A 17,896-nucleotide genomic window follows, 5' to 3' on the forward strand; every position below is an offset into this window, starting at 1 on the left:
GCCAGGCATTGTTCCAGGCTCGGGAGGTTTAGTAGGGAACTAAACAGATCTCTTCTGATCTGCACCCCTCAAAAAACAGAAAAGAAAAGAAAATTACCAAGGGAATTTATACTCTACTGTTATAAGGATTAAATACAATAAATAGCACAGATAAAGCACTCAGCATGATGCTAACACACAATAAATAAGGAATTAGTACTAATAATCATGTTTGCATAGTTAACTGGGGTCATAATATGAAATTAACACTTTGATTTATAATGAAGCCTGATTACCTTAATGGAATCAATGTCTGATTTAAAACAAACAAGTGATTAACCCATAAACAGCACCAGAATTAGTAAGTTTGTACTTTTTCTCTGGTGAGGATGTTCATTGGCAAAAGGCAATTATAAACCAAACTTTCTTATGTCTTTCGGGAACAGAGATACTTACAAATCATTATCACAAGAATATAGTCAGTATCAAATATACCAATTACATAGTTATATGTTATCCCTCAGAGAAAACAGGATGCCACTTGATAACAACATTGCATTAATATCTGTCTTTGAGATTCTGCTGAACCCCCTGCAGGATAGCTTTTGGAATAGAAAACTGGCAGTAGTGCAGGTCAAGTGCTTTCCTAATCTGATTTTTCTGATTAGGGCACTCTCTGATGGGGCTAGCAGTGACCCATCTTCAACACGGCACTCTTTGAAGAAACAATATAACTAAATTGATGTAACAAATTTACAAAAATTTAAAATAAACGAATGTTTTGTGTGTGTGTGTGTGTGTGTGTGTGTGTGTGTGTGTGTGTGTCTTTTGGAATCAAGTTTCAAAGTATAAAGCTATTGTTATTGTCTGCCTGTTCAGCAAATAGCTCTACTTATCGAAAGAGGGAACAATTTGAGATAATGCTTGCTGAATAGTTGATGTTTCACATTTTTAAAAGCTCCTACCGACTTTACTTGGGGACAGTGCCCTAAAATTGTTCAGATTTGAATTTGCTCTGCTGAATTAAAGTGAAAGATCAATTCTCTTGATGACTCTGTAGAAACAACTCAGGAAAGATTATTGCCAGTTATTAAAAGCAGTATTTTTACATAATAAAAGTATTATTCTGCCTGTAATGTGCAACAGCTGCATCATGTGCATTTTTGGATTTCCAGTGTATTTTCTTTGACGAGATTTAAGAGAGCTGAGTTTTATTAGCCTGTGGTCTCATTTTATTAAAATAAAAATTGCTTTTTCTTCCAAAAACATTTTTAAATTTGACCTTTGCTTTTAAATAATTATAGTAGATTATGTACAGTAATATAAACATCTCAATAACTTTCTGAAGTATACATTAAAAATGCACTATCTGGAAATACATGTTTATTCACAGTAAAAGAATGCAAAGAGGAATGATAATGAATAGCTTCTGTTGTCCATTTGCTAAACTAGTCTGTTAGTCCCCTGACATAGACTCTTTTAGTCTTCTATGCTAAATTTCTTATAATTCTTAAATGACTAATATAGAAATTAGGGTGCTGGTCTGGCTGGATTTTCATATGCAATCTGACAATGTGTAACAAAGTACAAGTTTAACCTGAATATCCTTGTATAGAAATCCAAGTTCAACATATATTCACTATACAATCAATCCTTGTCCTGCTGCCACCTGGGCAGAGAGTGGACAGTGGCACAGCATTAAGTCAGCTGCGGCTTAGGGAAGTGTTGGTGGACAGAGACTGCCCTAGGCCCTAGTTTCTGACAGCTTGTTGATTGTTAAGATTTGGAATGCACAGATAGTTCTTGCTGTCTGCAGGTTGCTGCTTTGTGCTGGGAGGGGTTGGGGATTAGAGGTGCTACTTGAGGCCACTTCATCAGGCAAGAGCCATTAACCTGGCAGAGCAGCTAAACATGGCATTCAAACCAACATGTTCAGAGGCATAATTATTTTAAGTTGAAATGGTGTAATCTATATTGTATTGTTTCTTCTCAATGAATCACATTAGGTATTACATACTCTGCTTTTTCATATTTTTGTTAGTAAAAATGTATAGCTAAATGCAGAGTTTGTTTCCCAAGCAATTTTTGAGGTCAACAGAAGAGTTCCCTAAGAGAGGCCTTCTTAACATTGACAGTATTTGACTTTTGGGGCTGGATAATTCTTTGTTGCAAGGGGCTGTCTTGTATGTTGTAGGACACTTAGCAGCATCCCTGGCTTCCATCCATTGAATACAATAGTTCCCCTCCAGCTGTGACAACCAAAAATGTCTTTAGACATTGCCAGGTGTCTCCTGAGAGGCAAAATAACTCAGTTGAAAACCACTGCCCTAAGAAAAAAGGAATACTTGAAATTCATTTTATTTTTCTAAATATAGAATCAGGGCCAGAGTGAGTAGAGGATATATTTTATTTTTTAACATATTTCTTTTGTACTATAAGAATTACATTTGTAATATATATCTTATATTGCAAAAAGTTTTACTACGGAGCTGTCTTGAATACTACATATATTCAGGTATCATGTAACTTCTTATTCCTGTCAGATGGCAGAATTAGTTATTAATACATTCTAATGTCTCTTTTATTCTAAAAAATGTTCTATAATTCTGTTCATTACTGCTGAGTAAAGAAAATAAATTGTTAAATATTACCTTAAAGAACAGCATCCGTTTTGCCTACAAGCTTTTGTGTTTCAGAAACAAACATTATTACACGAAGCATTAAACTTCAAGAATTAGAATTGAGACTATATTAGGAAGTTAAAAATGTACTATGAATAAGGTATGAAATTGTGTTCTGTTATACTTTAAACACTAGAAAAACAAATTGTTAGATTTCAGGTAAATTAATGCTGTTCAAGAACAAATATATTTTACGATATGCAAGTTTGCGTATTAACAAATAGAAACAAGTTTGCATATCAACAAATAGAAAGTTTGCATATCAACAAATAGAAAGTTTGCATATCAACAAATAGAAACAAATAGAAAAGTTTGCATATCAACAAATAGAAACATCCTTATATATCCATGAAAGCATTTCTGGAATAAATTCTGTCTTGTAGCAGTTTATTCAGTGCTGCCATATGTATTTCCTTGACCAATCATGTAGCATTTCGTTAGTAGCAGTTCTGCTTCAGACTTCACATTTCAGACTTGTTTTCCCCAGTCAGGTGTGATAGGCTAGTGGAACACTTATAATTTCCCCCAGAAAAATCACCATCAATAAATATACCCAACACTTTATCTTATGTGCTCAAAAGGCAAGGTGTCATCATCACCTTTCACATACCCCATGAGATTTACAGCTTACATTGACTGTGAAACTCTTTTATCCCCTGGGAGTTCTACTTTATTTATTCCAGATAATAGGACACTTGCAACCTATTAACAGTTGTAAACAGGTCTTTCAAGTGCATCTGACATAGCAATTACAAAATGTATTTCTTAGACAAATATCTAGAATTAAATCAGGACAAAGAGGAAGATTAGATGACCACAAGAAGTTTCTGCATAGTTTATCTATTTTTCAAAAAAAAATACAAGTATTATAGACCCTAAGCTACAAAATTCCAGTGAATAATTTAATGGATATTTTACTTACTATATTTTAGAAAAACATTGATTTGATGAATGTTTAATAAAACAGCCTTACCCTAAATGATAGTAAATGAACACAGGATTAAAGGGAAGGAGGGAAGGAAAGAAGAATGGATAGATGGATGGAGGACAAATGTATAATTAAGAATATCAACTTTGAGCGGAGACCTGCATGTTAAATTTTGCTTTTATTTTATTTTTCAGCCAATGTTTTCAGTTGCACCAAGCTTAGCCACCAATGCATCAGCAGCCTTTAATCCCTATCTGGGACCTGTTTCTCCAAGCCTGGTCCCGGCAGAGATCTTGCCGACTGCACCAATGTTGGTTACAGGGAATCCGGGTGTCCCTGTACCTGCAGCTGCTGCAGCTGCTGCACAGAAATTAATGCGAACAGACAGACTTGAGGTAGGAATGACTAGTTGGTGTCTTTATATACTACATTCTAATTCTCAAAGTATGTTTTTTTGTTTGTTTGTGTGTTTCCATGGCCAAAAAGTTGTAAAAATATTAAAACAGAGATTTTGGCTTAGAGTTTGGAACATTTTCCTAGAGTATAGATAATGCTATATTTGATTAATGTAATGTTTATAAAGGCTACAACATCCATGTTTAGAATAGTGGATAAGAGGTCGGACGCTAAAGTCAGATTGCCTGGTTACATCACTGTACCTCAATTTTCTCATCTTCAAAACAGCGCCTACCTCAAAGAGTTAGGGGAATATCTGGCACATAGAAAATGCCTCCTGAATGTTTGTTATTGTTGTTGTTGCAGCTATCAAGAATAACAAATGTTATCAATCCCCTAAAAATTGTTCTCATAAAGATGAACAAATATTAGTGTCTATAAAACATTTTACAATTTATTATTGCAAGTTTCCTCATAAGCTGTACAATATTTTGGTTGAAGTAGAAAGAAAACTTTGTTTATGAAGTGTGCTCTCATAAAAGTTTTTTGCATAATCCTCTAAGGTCTAGAGTAAAGGATAATCAGATGCGTGGGGTCTGCTGTTGGTACATGAAAAAGATACTAAGTTTTAAATCTTATTTCAAAGTGGTTGTTCAGAATTTCAGCATGACTATGAATTAATGAATTTGGTAAACTATAGATGTAGAGAAAAAGTGACAGCATCAAATGTACATTGAAGGTACAAACCTGTCATTGAACCCACCTAAAGAACAAAATGACCTTTTCCTCTTTTCCCTGGTGAGGATGTGGCGATATATTTTTTTAACTTACATTTTAGGTTCAGGGGTACATGTGCAGGTTTTTCTATAGGTAAACTTAATATCATGAGGGTTTGGTGTAGAGATTATTTCATCACCCAGATAATAAGTGCAATACCCAATAGGTATTTTTTCTGATCCTCTCCCCCCTCCCACCATCCACCCTCAAATAGGCCCTAACATCTGTTGTTTCCCTCTTTGTGTCCATGAGGTCTCATCATTTAGCCCCCACTTTCAAGTGAGAACATGTGGTTATGTGGTTTCCCGTTTCTGTATTAGTTTGCTTAGGATAATGGCCTCCAGCTCAATCTATGTTACTGCAAAGGATGTGATCTCATTCTTTTTTATGTCTGCATAGTATTCCATGGTGTGTATGTACCACATTTTCTTTATCCAGGCTACCATTGATGGGCACTTAGGTTGATTCCATGTTTTTGCTATTGTGAATAGTGCTGCAGTGAATATACACGTGTATGTCTTTATGGTAGAATGATTTATATTCCTTTGGGTACATACCCAGTAATGGGATTACTGGGTCGAATGGTATTTCTGTTTTTAGGTCTTTGAGGAATTGCCACACTGTGTTCCACAATGGTTGAATTAATTTGCCCTCCTACCAGCAGTGTCTAATTGTTTCTTTTTCTTTGCAACCTTGTCAACATTCATTATTTTTTGACTTTTTAAATAATAGACATTTTAATTGGTGTGAGATGGTATCTAGTGGTTTTGATTTGCATTTCTCTAATGATTAGTGATAATGGGCATTTTTCATATGCTTGTTGGCCACATGTATATCTTTCTTTGAAAAGCATCTATTTATGTCCTTCACCCACTTTGTAATAGGCTTGTTTGTTTTTTGCTCGTAATTTAAGTTCCTTACAGATTCTAGATATTAGACCTTTGTGGGATGCATAGTTTGTAAATAATTTTCTCCCATTCTGTAAGCTGTTTACTCTGTTGATAGTTTCTTTTGCTGTGTAGAAGCTCTTTAGTTTAATTAGATACCATTTTTCCATTTTTGTTTTTGTTGCGATTGCTTTTGGCATGTTTGTCATGAAATCTTTGCCAGGTCCTATGTCAAGAATGGTATTTCCTAGGTTATCTTCCAGGGTTTTTATAGTCTTGGGTTTTACATTTAAGGCTTTAATCCATCTTGAGTTGATTTTTGTATATGGTATAAGGAAGGGGTCCAGTTTCAATCTTCTGTGTATGGCTAGCCAGTTATCCTAGCACCATTTATTGAATAGGGAGTCCTTTCCTCATTGCTTGTTATTGTCAACTTTGTTGGAGATCAAATGGTTGTAGGTGTGCTGCATTATTTCTGGGCTCTCTGTTTGTTCTATTGGTCTATGTGTCTTTTTTATACCAGTACCATGCTGTTGGGTTACTGTAGCTTTGTAGTATAGTTTGAGTCAGGTAATGTGATGCCTCCAGCTTTGTTATTTTTGCTTAAGATTGCATTGGCTATCCAGGCTCTTTTTTTATTCCATATGAATTTTTAAATAGTTTTTTTTCTAATTCTGTGAAGAATGTCATTGGTAGTTGGACAGGAATAACATTGAATGTATAGCTTGCTTTGAGTAGTATGGCCATTTTAATGTTACTGATTCTTCCTATCCATGAGCATGGAATGTTTTTCAATTTGTTATGTGTCATCCATGATTTCTTTGAGGAGTGTTTTGTCATTCTCATTTTAGGGAGCTTTCACCTCCCTGCTTAACTGTTATTCCTAAGTATTTTATTCTTTTTGTGGCAATTGTGAATGGGAATGCACTCCTGATTTGGCTCTCAGCTTGGATGTTGTTGGTTTATAGGAATGCTACTGATTTTTATACATTGATTTTGTGTCCTGCAACTTTGCTGAAGTTGTTTATCAGATCAAGGAGCTTTTGGGCCGAGGCTATGGGATTTTCTAAATAAAGAAACAAGTTGTCTGCAAACAGGGATAATTTGACTTCCTCTCTTCCTATTTGGATGCCTTTTATTTCCTCCTCCTGAGGATGAGGCAATACTTAGTGCTGATAAATTTTACTGAGAAAGTGGCAAACTCAGGCTGTTGTGTGAACATAATTGATTCTAATACTTTGTCAGTTTAGCAGGCATTTAGTTAATAAGCTGATTTATTATTTATTAACTTTTGTTGCATATATTACAAAGGCTGTCAGATTTTAGCATGTTGACAATCATATACCAGACACATGCTCAAAAGGTTTAATGTTCAAAACAATCTTATGAGGAAGATACTATTATTAATTCACTTTTACAGGGAGATGATTTTAGGAGAAGAGATGTGAAGCAACTCTTTCTTGCTAGGGAGATACACCTGATACACCTGGATTTTTGAGTGATTTGTCATTACACAACTGTACTTGCTTATTAATTAACTAATGCTGTTTGCAGATGGATTAAGAGGAAACTTAAAAATTTTTATGGCTGAATACTATTCCATGGTGTATATGTGCCACATTTTCTTAATCCAGTCTATCATTGTTGGACATTTGGGTTGGTTCCAAGTCTTTGTTATTGTGAATAGTGCCACAATAAACATACGTGTGCATGTGTCTTTATAGCAGCATGATTTGTAGTCCTTTGGGTATATACCCAGTAATGGGATGGCTGGGTCAAATGGTATTTCTAGTTCTAGATCCCTGAGGAATCGCCACACTGACTTCCACAATGGTTGAACTAGTTTACAGTCCCACCAACAGTGTAAAAGTGTTCCTATTTCTCCACATCCTCTCCAGCACCTGTTGTTTCCTGACTTTTTAATGATGGCCATTCTAACTGGTGTGAGATGGTATCTCATTGTGGTTTTGATTTGCATTTCTCTAATGGCCAGTGATGAGCATTTTTTCATGTGTTTTTTGGCTGCATAAATGTCTTCTTTTGGGAAATGTCTGGTCATGTCCTTTGGCCACTTTTTGATGGGGTTGTTTGTTTTTTTTCTTGTAAATTTGTTTGAGTTCATTGTAGATTCTGGATATTAGTCCTTTGTCAGATGAGTAGGTTGCGAAAATTTTCTCCCATTTTGTAGGTTGCCTGTTCACTCTGATGGTAGTTTCTCCATGGATGAAACTGGAAACCATCATTCTCAGTAAACTATCGCAAGGACAAAAAACCAAACACCGCATGTTCTCACTCATAGGTGGGAATTGAACAATGAGAATACACGGACACAGGAAGGGGAACATCACACTCCGGTGACTGTTGTGGGGTGGGGGGAGGTGGGAGGGACAGCATTAGGAGATATACCTAATGCTAAATGACGAGTTAATGGGTTCAGCACACCAACATGGCACATGGATACATATGTAACAAACCTGCACATTGTGCACATGTACCCTAAAACTTAAAGTATAATAATAAAAAATTTTTTAAATATCTGAAATTATTGGATCCTCAGCATGTGAAGCAGTTTTGTTCCCCCAACCTTTCTAAAGCAAATCCTGAGTTCTTAATGCATAATTGTTGATTGATTAGTGGGTTCCAAATAAGCAGTCTGAGATGAACTTTAATGAATTATTAACAGATGATATTCAAAAAGCTGGTTATAAGTCTTCTAAACCAATCCTCCCACATTCACAATTTTAGGTAGTTTGTTACTGGTTATATATTGTAGTGCTTAATTGAAATGAAGACTTTTGTCTTTGAGTTTTTTCTTTTTGTGAGGAGTTACTTAGTGTATTATGTCTGTTTTCTTTTGCTGTAGTTAGTACAAACGGCTACGACTGCATCAACTGTCATTTCCCTTTTATCTGAATCTCGCTTATCTAAATGCTTGATTGTAGTGCAGCTTCTTATGTTATTCTTGTTAACAAGATCTGATCCAGTGTCACAGTTACAACCTGTTAGGATACTGCAGTGTGAAGATCAGAGGTGCATCTTTCTGCTCTGTGCTTGTGATTTTAGACAATCCTATCTGCAGGTTATTTCCTCGCATGCTAATTGCATTACGTATTGAAGTCTAAAAGACATGGCAATAAATGCACACATTTATTAATTGACCAAATGTTTGGTCATTTGGCATTTAAATGTATACTCTACTTCTTCCTTGTGAAATTCTGAAGCATATTTTTGAATGTTGACTTCCTTCTGAGGTGAAAAATTTTTGGAATCAGTTAAACTATTGGCCAGTTCTTCTTGTCACTTCTCTTTTTACTGCAACTTGTTAGACAATAAAGAAATTTAAAATACCATAGATTGTCAGCCTTCTGGTTCTTACATAATTGCTTAAAACTGACATCTTTACAGCACCCAGTGTGATACTACAGGAAAAAAATGTTAAATTGGAAAACAGGAATTCAAGAATTACTGCATGTGATGTTGCTAATTAGGTGAGTCAGCTTGGATCGGGATGCTCTTATTCTCTGGGCTTCATATTCCTTACATGTAAAATTAGGGGTTGCACCAGATAATCTCTAAGGTCACTTCCAGTTAGAACATTCTAGGGACATTTAGGTCATTTTCTTGTTTTTAACACCAGCCACAAGCTACCGAAACATATATTTTTAAAAATTATATACATATATCTATATCTATAAGCATATATTACACATATCACATATACCCACAACATGAGATTTATATCAATATTCATATTATCCTTTCTTTACTGGCTATCTTTTAAAAGACTTTGTTGCCAAGTACTTTCTGTACTCCAAAATTCATACTTTTTTTTTTTTTGACACGAAGTCTCACTCTGTTGCCCAGGCTGGAGTGCAGTGGTGCAATCTCAGCTCACTGCAACCTCCACCTCCCAGGTTCAAGGAATTCTTCTGCCTCAGCTTCCTGAGTAGCTGAGATTACAGATGTGTGCCGCCATGCCTGGCTAATTTTTGTATTTTCAGTGGAGATGGGGTTTCACCATGTTTGCCAGGCTGGTCTCAGCAATTTCTTTCCATGATTATGTTAAGAAATTATTCAAATTTGTAGATTCTAGGAAAGACTGAGTTTTTTAGCCATACCCCTGCTTTACTACAAAAACTTAGTAATTGGAGAAATCATTGTTTGACTTATTTTCAAGATGCGCAGTAATTTTTTATGGTGCAAAAAGAATTAATGAATGAATTCATTCTCTCATTTACTGAACAATATTCAGTAGAAAACTGTTGAAAATATTTCAAGTAGAAGATGTGAGGAATGTCTTTGAAATGCTTTAATTCCTGTCTTATCAATGACAAGAAAAGATCCACATGAGAATAGTGCCCAAACTCATAACTGATGCCCAGTAACTTGTTAAATCAACGGATAAATGAGTCAGTCAACCAGTTGCTCAGGTAATTAAACACAGAAAGATACATCCCCTTATTCAGGGCTCAGGGTAATCCCACAGAGGTACTAAAATATAAAAAATGTTTATCATGTGTTAACATTCTCCTTGGAAACATGTTTGCATTTTGAGCACTTCAGCTATAAAATATGGCATCTTGATTATGCACCTAGACCTAAAGGAGTGGTTTTCATACTTTAATGAGATTAGAATCACTTGGGGTGATTGTTAAAAATGTAGGACCTCATCCCCAAAGACTGATTCAGTAGATCTGCAGTGGGGTTTGGTAATATTTTTCACAGATCTGCCATGTGATTCTAAATGCAAATAGTTATAAACACATGCACTAAAAGATACTAGCATCTCTTATTTAGGCTTCAACTTTTCATTGTTTACTTAATGTATTTGTAAATGATATGGTTTCTTGTGAACCTTAATTAAAAATCTGTCTCCTCCGATAAGTTGGTAAGAACACTGTGCATGGCATAGTGAAATACTTTAGGTAAACAATGATGACTGTTAAGGTAATTCATATTACATAGGCGTAATCAAATAAAAACCAGGGGACACGTATTTCAGACACTGATGAAAACATTAGATTGACATTTGGTTAGCTGCACCATTTTTACATCAGCAGTCTATATGAGAAAAACATGAGTATTCCAGGAAAGGTGGGCAAACGACTTGGTTTCTGATAGTTTCAGTTCGCATTTGCATGTATTAAAATAAATTATTCTTGGCTGAAAGTTTTATTCTGTGAGGTAATCATTACACGAGTTTCTAATTTGGGCCACTAATTGTTGTATGTTTCCATTACTTACACAGAAGAATCCAATAACCCTTTTCATATAGGCAGAAAAAAATATAATACCCATTGACTACAAAAAAATAGAATGTTTAAAGCTAAAAGGATTAGAATGACAGTGAAAAGCATGCCTATGTTGGGATTTTTTAGGTGTTTAGTGGATTTAACATGATGGAATAAAAGACTTTCTATTCAGAAAAGATTAGAAAAGAAGATGCTTTTAATAATGTAGGAAAGTCTTATTGGTAGGATTATTCTAATTTTGCATTTTTGTAGAGGTTGTTTGGCTACTGCTTGTGTGATTTTTTTTAATATCTCCAGAAAATTGCCAAGAAACCTTAAGAGTTTTGCACATAGAAGTTTATGCAGATTGTTTTTTTATATCTGTAATAAACTTTAGAATGGCTCTTAAAAATGTAGTCACATCTTCATTTAAACAATACACTATGGCTCTGTCAATTATTAATCTATATGATTAGAGTTTTGATGTGGTGTTGAGTGTGGTAACTGCTAGATTAAGAACAGTGGTTCACAACTGCAGTCCCAGCTACTTGAGAGACTTAGGTGGGCGGATCACTTGAGCAGAGAGGTTGAGGCTGCAGTGAACTGAGATTGCACCACTGCACTCCAGCCTGAGTGACAGAGGGAGACCCTATCTCAAGTAATAATAATAATAATAATAATAGGTGAAATAAGGTAATGGCTAACTTGGTGTATTGACAGGCTTGTTTCAAAGTTGTGTCTATTTTCCTGTCCTGTTGGGTTTGCACAGTCATTCATGGGAATGAATAAATGACAGCGTGGAAGTGGATTTAATGGTTCTGTCGTTGGTCATTCCTATTCAGATTTTATTTTATGTTTTTATAAGAGATCAAGTGGTAGATTCTTAGTTCTGTTACCTATAGAAGTATGCTTGTGTTTTCTGGCCTAAATAGTAATGATGGAGTTTGCCTTTTAGGCTTCAAAGAATGCTCCCATTTGATCTTAACAGAAATATTACGAGGTAGCTAAAGTAGCTGTCCTTTTCTTGAATTTTTTTGGAAGGAGAAAAATTGATCAAATACATACAGTTATTGAATAACCAACTGTATTAGTCAATTTTCACGCTGCTGATAAAGACATACCCAAGACTGGGCAATTTACAAAAAGAAAGAGGTTTGTTGGACTTACAGTTCCACATGGCTAGGGAGACCTCACAATCATGGCGGAAGGTGGAAGGCACGTTTCGCATGGTGGCAGACAAGAAAAAAGGTTGCACAGGGACATAACCCTTTTTAAAACCATCAGATCTCATGAGACTTATTCCCTATCTTAAGAACAGCTCAGGAAAGATATGCACCTATGATTCAATTACCTCCCACCGGGTCTGTCCCACAACATGTGGGAATTCAAGATGAGGTTTGGGTGGGGACACAGCCAAACCATATCACCAACTGAAACTAGAAATCACATCATCCGATATTTATCTAGGGATTTTAATTGTACAATAAATTGACTACAGTTATATTTACCTAATCACCAGAATTATGAAGATTACAAAGTAGATATTTTAATCCTTTTAAAATGAAAATAGAGATAATTTCTTTGCATTAAATTATAAACTCATGATCAATGATGCTGTGGACACTTTGATCAAAGTGATTATCCAGGATTACTTTTTAAAGTAATACTTAGAAAAATTTAGCTTGTTAGTTCCAGCTTAATAGAAAGTGAAATCCATTCTGCTTATTGGTGAACATGTAGCTATATGTCTTTGAATACATTTCTTAATATTGGCCATTAACTGTTAAACTGACTTCTCAAAATGTTAAAATGGACAAAGTCCCTGTTTCTTGTTAAAATTAGCTTTCTGTTCCTGCTTTTGATTGTTATTCTCCAAGATGACTGAGTTAATTATACAAATATGGTAAACACAAAACATATTACTTCAAAGGGATAGCTCCTTAAAGAACATGCAAATGACTCTCCACTTTTGAATAAATTCAAATATTGACATTAATCTCCTTAGAATCCCAGTGCTTTAACTTGAGAGCATTGCTGAATTTAATACTACTTATAAAACTTACATTATTTTGACCATTTTGAAATATGTTTTTCATGTATTAAAAAATTAGAGATCAAATAACAGGATTATTCATATTATCCAGATTTGTATGGTGTGTTGTAAGCTATGCATTATTTTATTCAGTATTCATGACCTTTTAAATAGATGTTAATAGTGTTTTCATTGTGAAGATTCCATAGCTAGTAAAGTGATAGGAACTGGAACTCACAATTTCCGACTCCAAACCCTATTGTCTGTCCGCTATATTATTGCTATTTAGTTAACAAAAGAAGGTTTGTTTAGAATTAGTTTACATTTTCTTGGGAAATTTTCCTGATTATGTTTTCTTCTGATTATTTAAAGTTTATAATTATTCCATAGATATTTTTCTGGAAATAGAACTTAAATGTTTTCAGTAAATATCTTCATTGGCAAATCTTGCCTTAGTACTTGTAAAGTAAAAGGCTCATGTTGAATCACATTATATGTGTAGCTAAATAGATCTTATTGTTTTAATGCAGGTTTGAAAACCATTTATCAAACAATATTTTTTTCTTTTTTTTGTCTTTTTTTTTTTTCTTTGAGACGGAGTCTCGCTCTGTCGCCCAGGCTGGAGTGCAGTGGCACGCACGATCTTGGCTCACTGCGACCTCCACCTCCCGGGTTCAAGCGATTCTCGTGCCTCAGCCTTCTGAGTAGCTAGGATTACAGGCGCCTGCCACCATGCCCAGCTAATTTTTGTATTTTTAGTGGAAATGAGGTTTCACCATGTTGGCCAGGCTGGTCTCGAACTCCTGTCCTCAAGTGATCCACCCACCTCAGCCTCCCAAAGTACTGGGATTACCAGCTTGAGCCACCGTGCCCAGTCAGAAAATATTTTTATATGTTGACCCAGTACATATATATATACTGATAAATCTGTACATGTATCTGCCAAAAATAATGAAAAATGCCTATAGTCATGGATAGATTCTTTGAATATTATTTGTAATACGGAAATACTGGAAATTACCTAAATATCCTCCAAAAGAGTTACCTATATTATGTACACTATTTGATGAAATTTGATGCAGCCATCGAAAGTATTCACTCTGGAAATTATTTAGCAAAATGAGAAATACATATGATGCATTGTTGAGCATAAAAGGTCACCAAATAATAGCTATACTATAATTACAATTATTTTTAAAAATGTGTGCGTACATACAGAAGACTGGATGAGAAGAGAAAAATGAACCACAATGTTGTTAGAATTTTCAGATTTAATTTTACATTCTGTGTTTCACATTCTCTGTATGATAAATGTTATAATTTCTTATCCTGTTTTTAATTATGAGATTAAATTTGTGAAATGTTGTCAGTTATAATTTACTAATGTAATAGTACGTCTAAGAGATTTATTTTGGGTATCAGCATAGTCTAAAGTGCCCTTGAGTTTATCAGAGAAACCAGATCAAACCCAAATTGAGCAACCAAGGGATAGATCCCATTTTATTGATGAGGTCTATTAGGGAAAATGTGTTTTAGAAGGTTTGGGAAGTTCATGTTCCTATAGGTACCCCACTACTCAGATGCATATCTAATGCTTGGTAAATTACCAGTCCCACTGGCCTGTAACTCTCACCAGTACAAGTTTTCACAAGAGATTTTCTCTTCCTTATTTTTTCACAGGCAAGAATAATGTGAGAGTAGCTATTACAGTATGTTTCTGTCCCATTTCTTAGGAGAAACCAGAAGCTGCAAAAAAATAAAAATATGAAAGAGCCAAACATGCACATTATCCAAAAGCAATTGACTAACTTTTTTTTAACCTCAGAAAAGGTTGGTTTTATGACACATTCTGAGCTAATTCTTAGTTATTAACTCTACTTAAATATTTTTAGAATTCTTTCTAAATGTTCCACAGGAGAGTAAAGAACATGAAATTATAATAAATGAATCCTTAACCTGTAGAACCCCCCCGCCCACACACACACACACACGCAAATACATACACACACACGCAAATACATACACACAGAACCTAAATAAATTCAGGTCTTCTTTCTTGTTAATGTGGCAAACAGTAAACTAAATTGGAAAAATAGTGTTAGTTCCCTGCTGCCAATTCATTTTGAGCATATTCAAGAAAGCAGGAATTACTGAGGAGCAAATAGCAGCAGAGAGAGATCACTTATAGACCTGCAAGTTTCCTGTCTGATGATGCCTACATTGACATAGACTTGCTTAAACAGAAAAGTAGCCCTTTCGTTTATGCAGTAGTATATATTTAGCATACATACACAAACACACACACACACACATAAAACTTATCATTATTTAATGTAGGCACATGACTCTTCCTGAGTATAGTGATGAGCCTCACATACAATAAATTTTGATTAGGTACTGGGTACTGTTTTAGCGAGCTCCATAGCTGATGCTAATGTTCAGCCAGAGAGGAGGATAATTATTCTCGGTAACAGCTTGATCATTTTTGCTTTTTAAGTTACAAATCTTGGTAATACTTTTTTTCTTCTGTTCAATAAGATAAATACACTAATAAAAAACCAGAATCTTGAATAACTTTTTAAGTCATTTTTGTGTTCTTAATAACTCTGAGTGTGGTGATGAATGACTCTGGTTCATTGTATGTATTTGGAACACAAAACTTTAGCTAGGTTGTGGTTTCCAAGTACTGCAAGATATCATTTATAATGATCTTTTTTAAGATGTAGCATGGTACAGATTATAGTATCTCCTTCTTTAACAAACACTTTCCTCAATAATAGGATATGAATATAATGTGGGGAAAACACCCAGATTTAAATGCAATCATCGTATTTATACAAATACAAGAAAACCTTTGCTTCTTAAGTCATAGTAGGGTTACAGTTTATCTTTCTTGCTTAACTTCAAAATAAAGTGCTTAGTATCTGCCTTTGCTATTTGTGAAAAGATACTTGAACAATTACAAACTGTTTCCTTGAAGCTTGAAGTAAGAGCACGAAAATATTAAAAGGACATTCTGTGTTTTAGATGGCCCTCTTGTGGTAAAAGGGTCAAAGTATCCTGACTGAAGACTGCTTTTAAATAGTAAGAGTCAAAATTTGCGCAGATGAATGAGAAATAATGTTTTCGTCTTTTCCCTAAGATCTCCGTGGCAAAATTAACAGAATTAGAAAATATAAAACAAACAGACATAACAAAACCAATCTTTTTTTACTGCTTTATATAGCTACCAAGTGAATCTCTAAAGATCAAAAAAATAACTCCTGGAAACATTTTCATAAAAAGCTATCAAATTTGATTTTGTATATTTTTCACTTGGAAATAATTTTATATTTACACAAAAGTTGCAAAAATGGACCCAAGAGTTTCGTCTACCCTTTACTGACCTAAATATTAATATCTTACGTAACTGTAGAATCTCTCCTAAGACCAGAAAAGTTAACATTGATATGCTGCTGTTTAACCAATCTACAGACTTTAATCAGATTTTACCAGTTGTCCTCCTAATATTCTTTCTGTGACTCCAGGAACCTCCAGCTTGTGATAATATCTCAGTCTGTCTTGCATGACCTTGACACTTTGGAAGAGTACTAGTCGGTTATTATGTAAATATCTTTCCATTCACTTTGTCTGATGTTTCATCTTGATTAAATTCAGGCAGTAATACGTCTACTGTGATTGTGTGCCCTTCTCATTGTATCATATCAATAGATACACAATGTCACTATGTCTCATTATTGGTGATATTAATTTTGATCACTTGGTTAAAATGATGTTTGCCATGTTTCTTTACTGTGAAGTTATTATTTTTCCCTTTGCAATTAATATCAACACCATTTCAGATTGTATTTTTACCATAATTAATATTCTACATGCATTTTCTTATGGACATTTATACTGAAATGGAGTTATAATTTGTAACTAAACTAGGAAATGCTGAAGTTACTTTGTTGCCTTGTTTGAAAATCATTTTCCCCTTTAATCTATAGCCTTCCATCACCAGTCTTGCACTTTAAGTTAAAATCTTCAGAAAGCTTCTTCTTGTTCATGTTGACTAAACCTCATGTACTTAATGACCTCATAGGTATGTCGAGAGTACCAACGTGGCAATTGCAACAGAGGAGAAAATGATTGTCGGTTTGCTCATCCTGCTGACAGCACAATGATTGACACCAATGACAACACAGTCACTGTGTGTATGGATTACATCAAAGGGAGATGCTCTCGGGAAAAGTGCAAATACTTTCATCCCCCTGCACATTTGCAAGCCAAGATCAAGGCTGCCCAATACCAGGTCAACCAGGCTGCAGCTGCACAGGCTGCAGCCACCGCAGCTGCCATGGTGAGTAGAGATATCAGCTCTCTCCTTGTTAGCAGTCAGAAAAGCAAAGTGAGCAACTATATCTGACTACAAGCTATTCATTTATTAACCTTTTAAAAAAAAAAGTTGCTGAAGATATGTTTGTTCAGGTATCCCAGACAATATATAAAGAAGTTACTTTCACAGAAGTGAGGGTAACTCCTCAGATGGTTCAGATTGCTCCTACTCTTGGCCTAACTCTTAATCTGTCTTATTCTGGATGTAGGGTTTCTGAAATCTCTGCTTTGTAAAGAACCACCTGTCTCCTTTTCAATTTAACGATATTGCCATTTTCGGTCTTCTTATTTCTGTGTGCCATCTAATCAGCCATTGTTTTCCTTTGGTGTGTTCTTTTGCACATCAAGGCTCTTCTTTACATATATCTTGCTTTTAACAATAACATGATCTGGAACTATTTAGGAGAATTGTTCAACAAAATTGTTCTTAGAATTAGCTACAGGATTTTGAGTAGTATACTATCTAGATTTTCTGAAATAATACTGTGGCATAAACATAATAGTAAAACTAGAGAAGCTTGACTATGCCATTATATAGAAAGGAGAGAGACAGCAGTACCCAAGGAGTTAGAAATTGGATCATTAAGAATAGCTACTAAACTATATTC

At 34.8% G+C, this 17,896-nt stretch overlaps 1 protein-coding gene across 10 annotated transcripts in view; it reads left to right on the forward strand.

Annotated features, from left to right (window-relative positions):
• Positions 1–17,896, forward strand: part of MBNL1 (muscleblind like splicing regulator 1) — a 201,025-nt gene that overhangs the window by 163,377 nt on the left and 19,752 nt on the right. For all 10 annotated transcript variants that reach the window (XR_004032331.1, XM_003256309.3, XM_030822734.1 and 7 more), the window contains 2 exons: positions 3,783–3,983; positions 16,996–17,253. Coding sequence is in view for 9 of the 10 variants with exons in the window: in XM_003256309.3 (XP_003256357.1) it covers positions 3,783–3,983; positions 16,996–17,253 (459 nt within the window). In the remaining variant the exon portion in view is untranslated. The remainder of the gene's footprint in view (positions 1–3,782; positions 3,984–16,995; positions 17,254–17,896) is intronic.

Source organism: Nomascus leucogenys, chromosome 11, assembly GCF_006542625.1.
Source record: "Nomascus leucogenys isolate Asia chromosome 11, Asia_NLE_v1, whole genome shotgun sequence".
NCBI lineage: Eukaryota > Metazoa > Chordata > Mammalia > Primates > Hylobatidae > Nomascus > Nomascus leucogenys.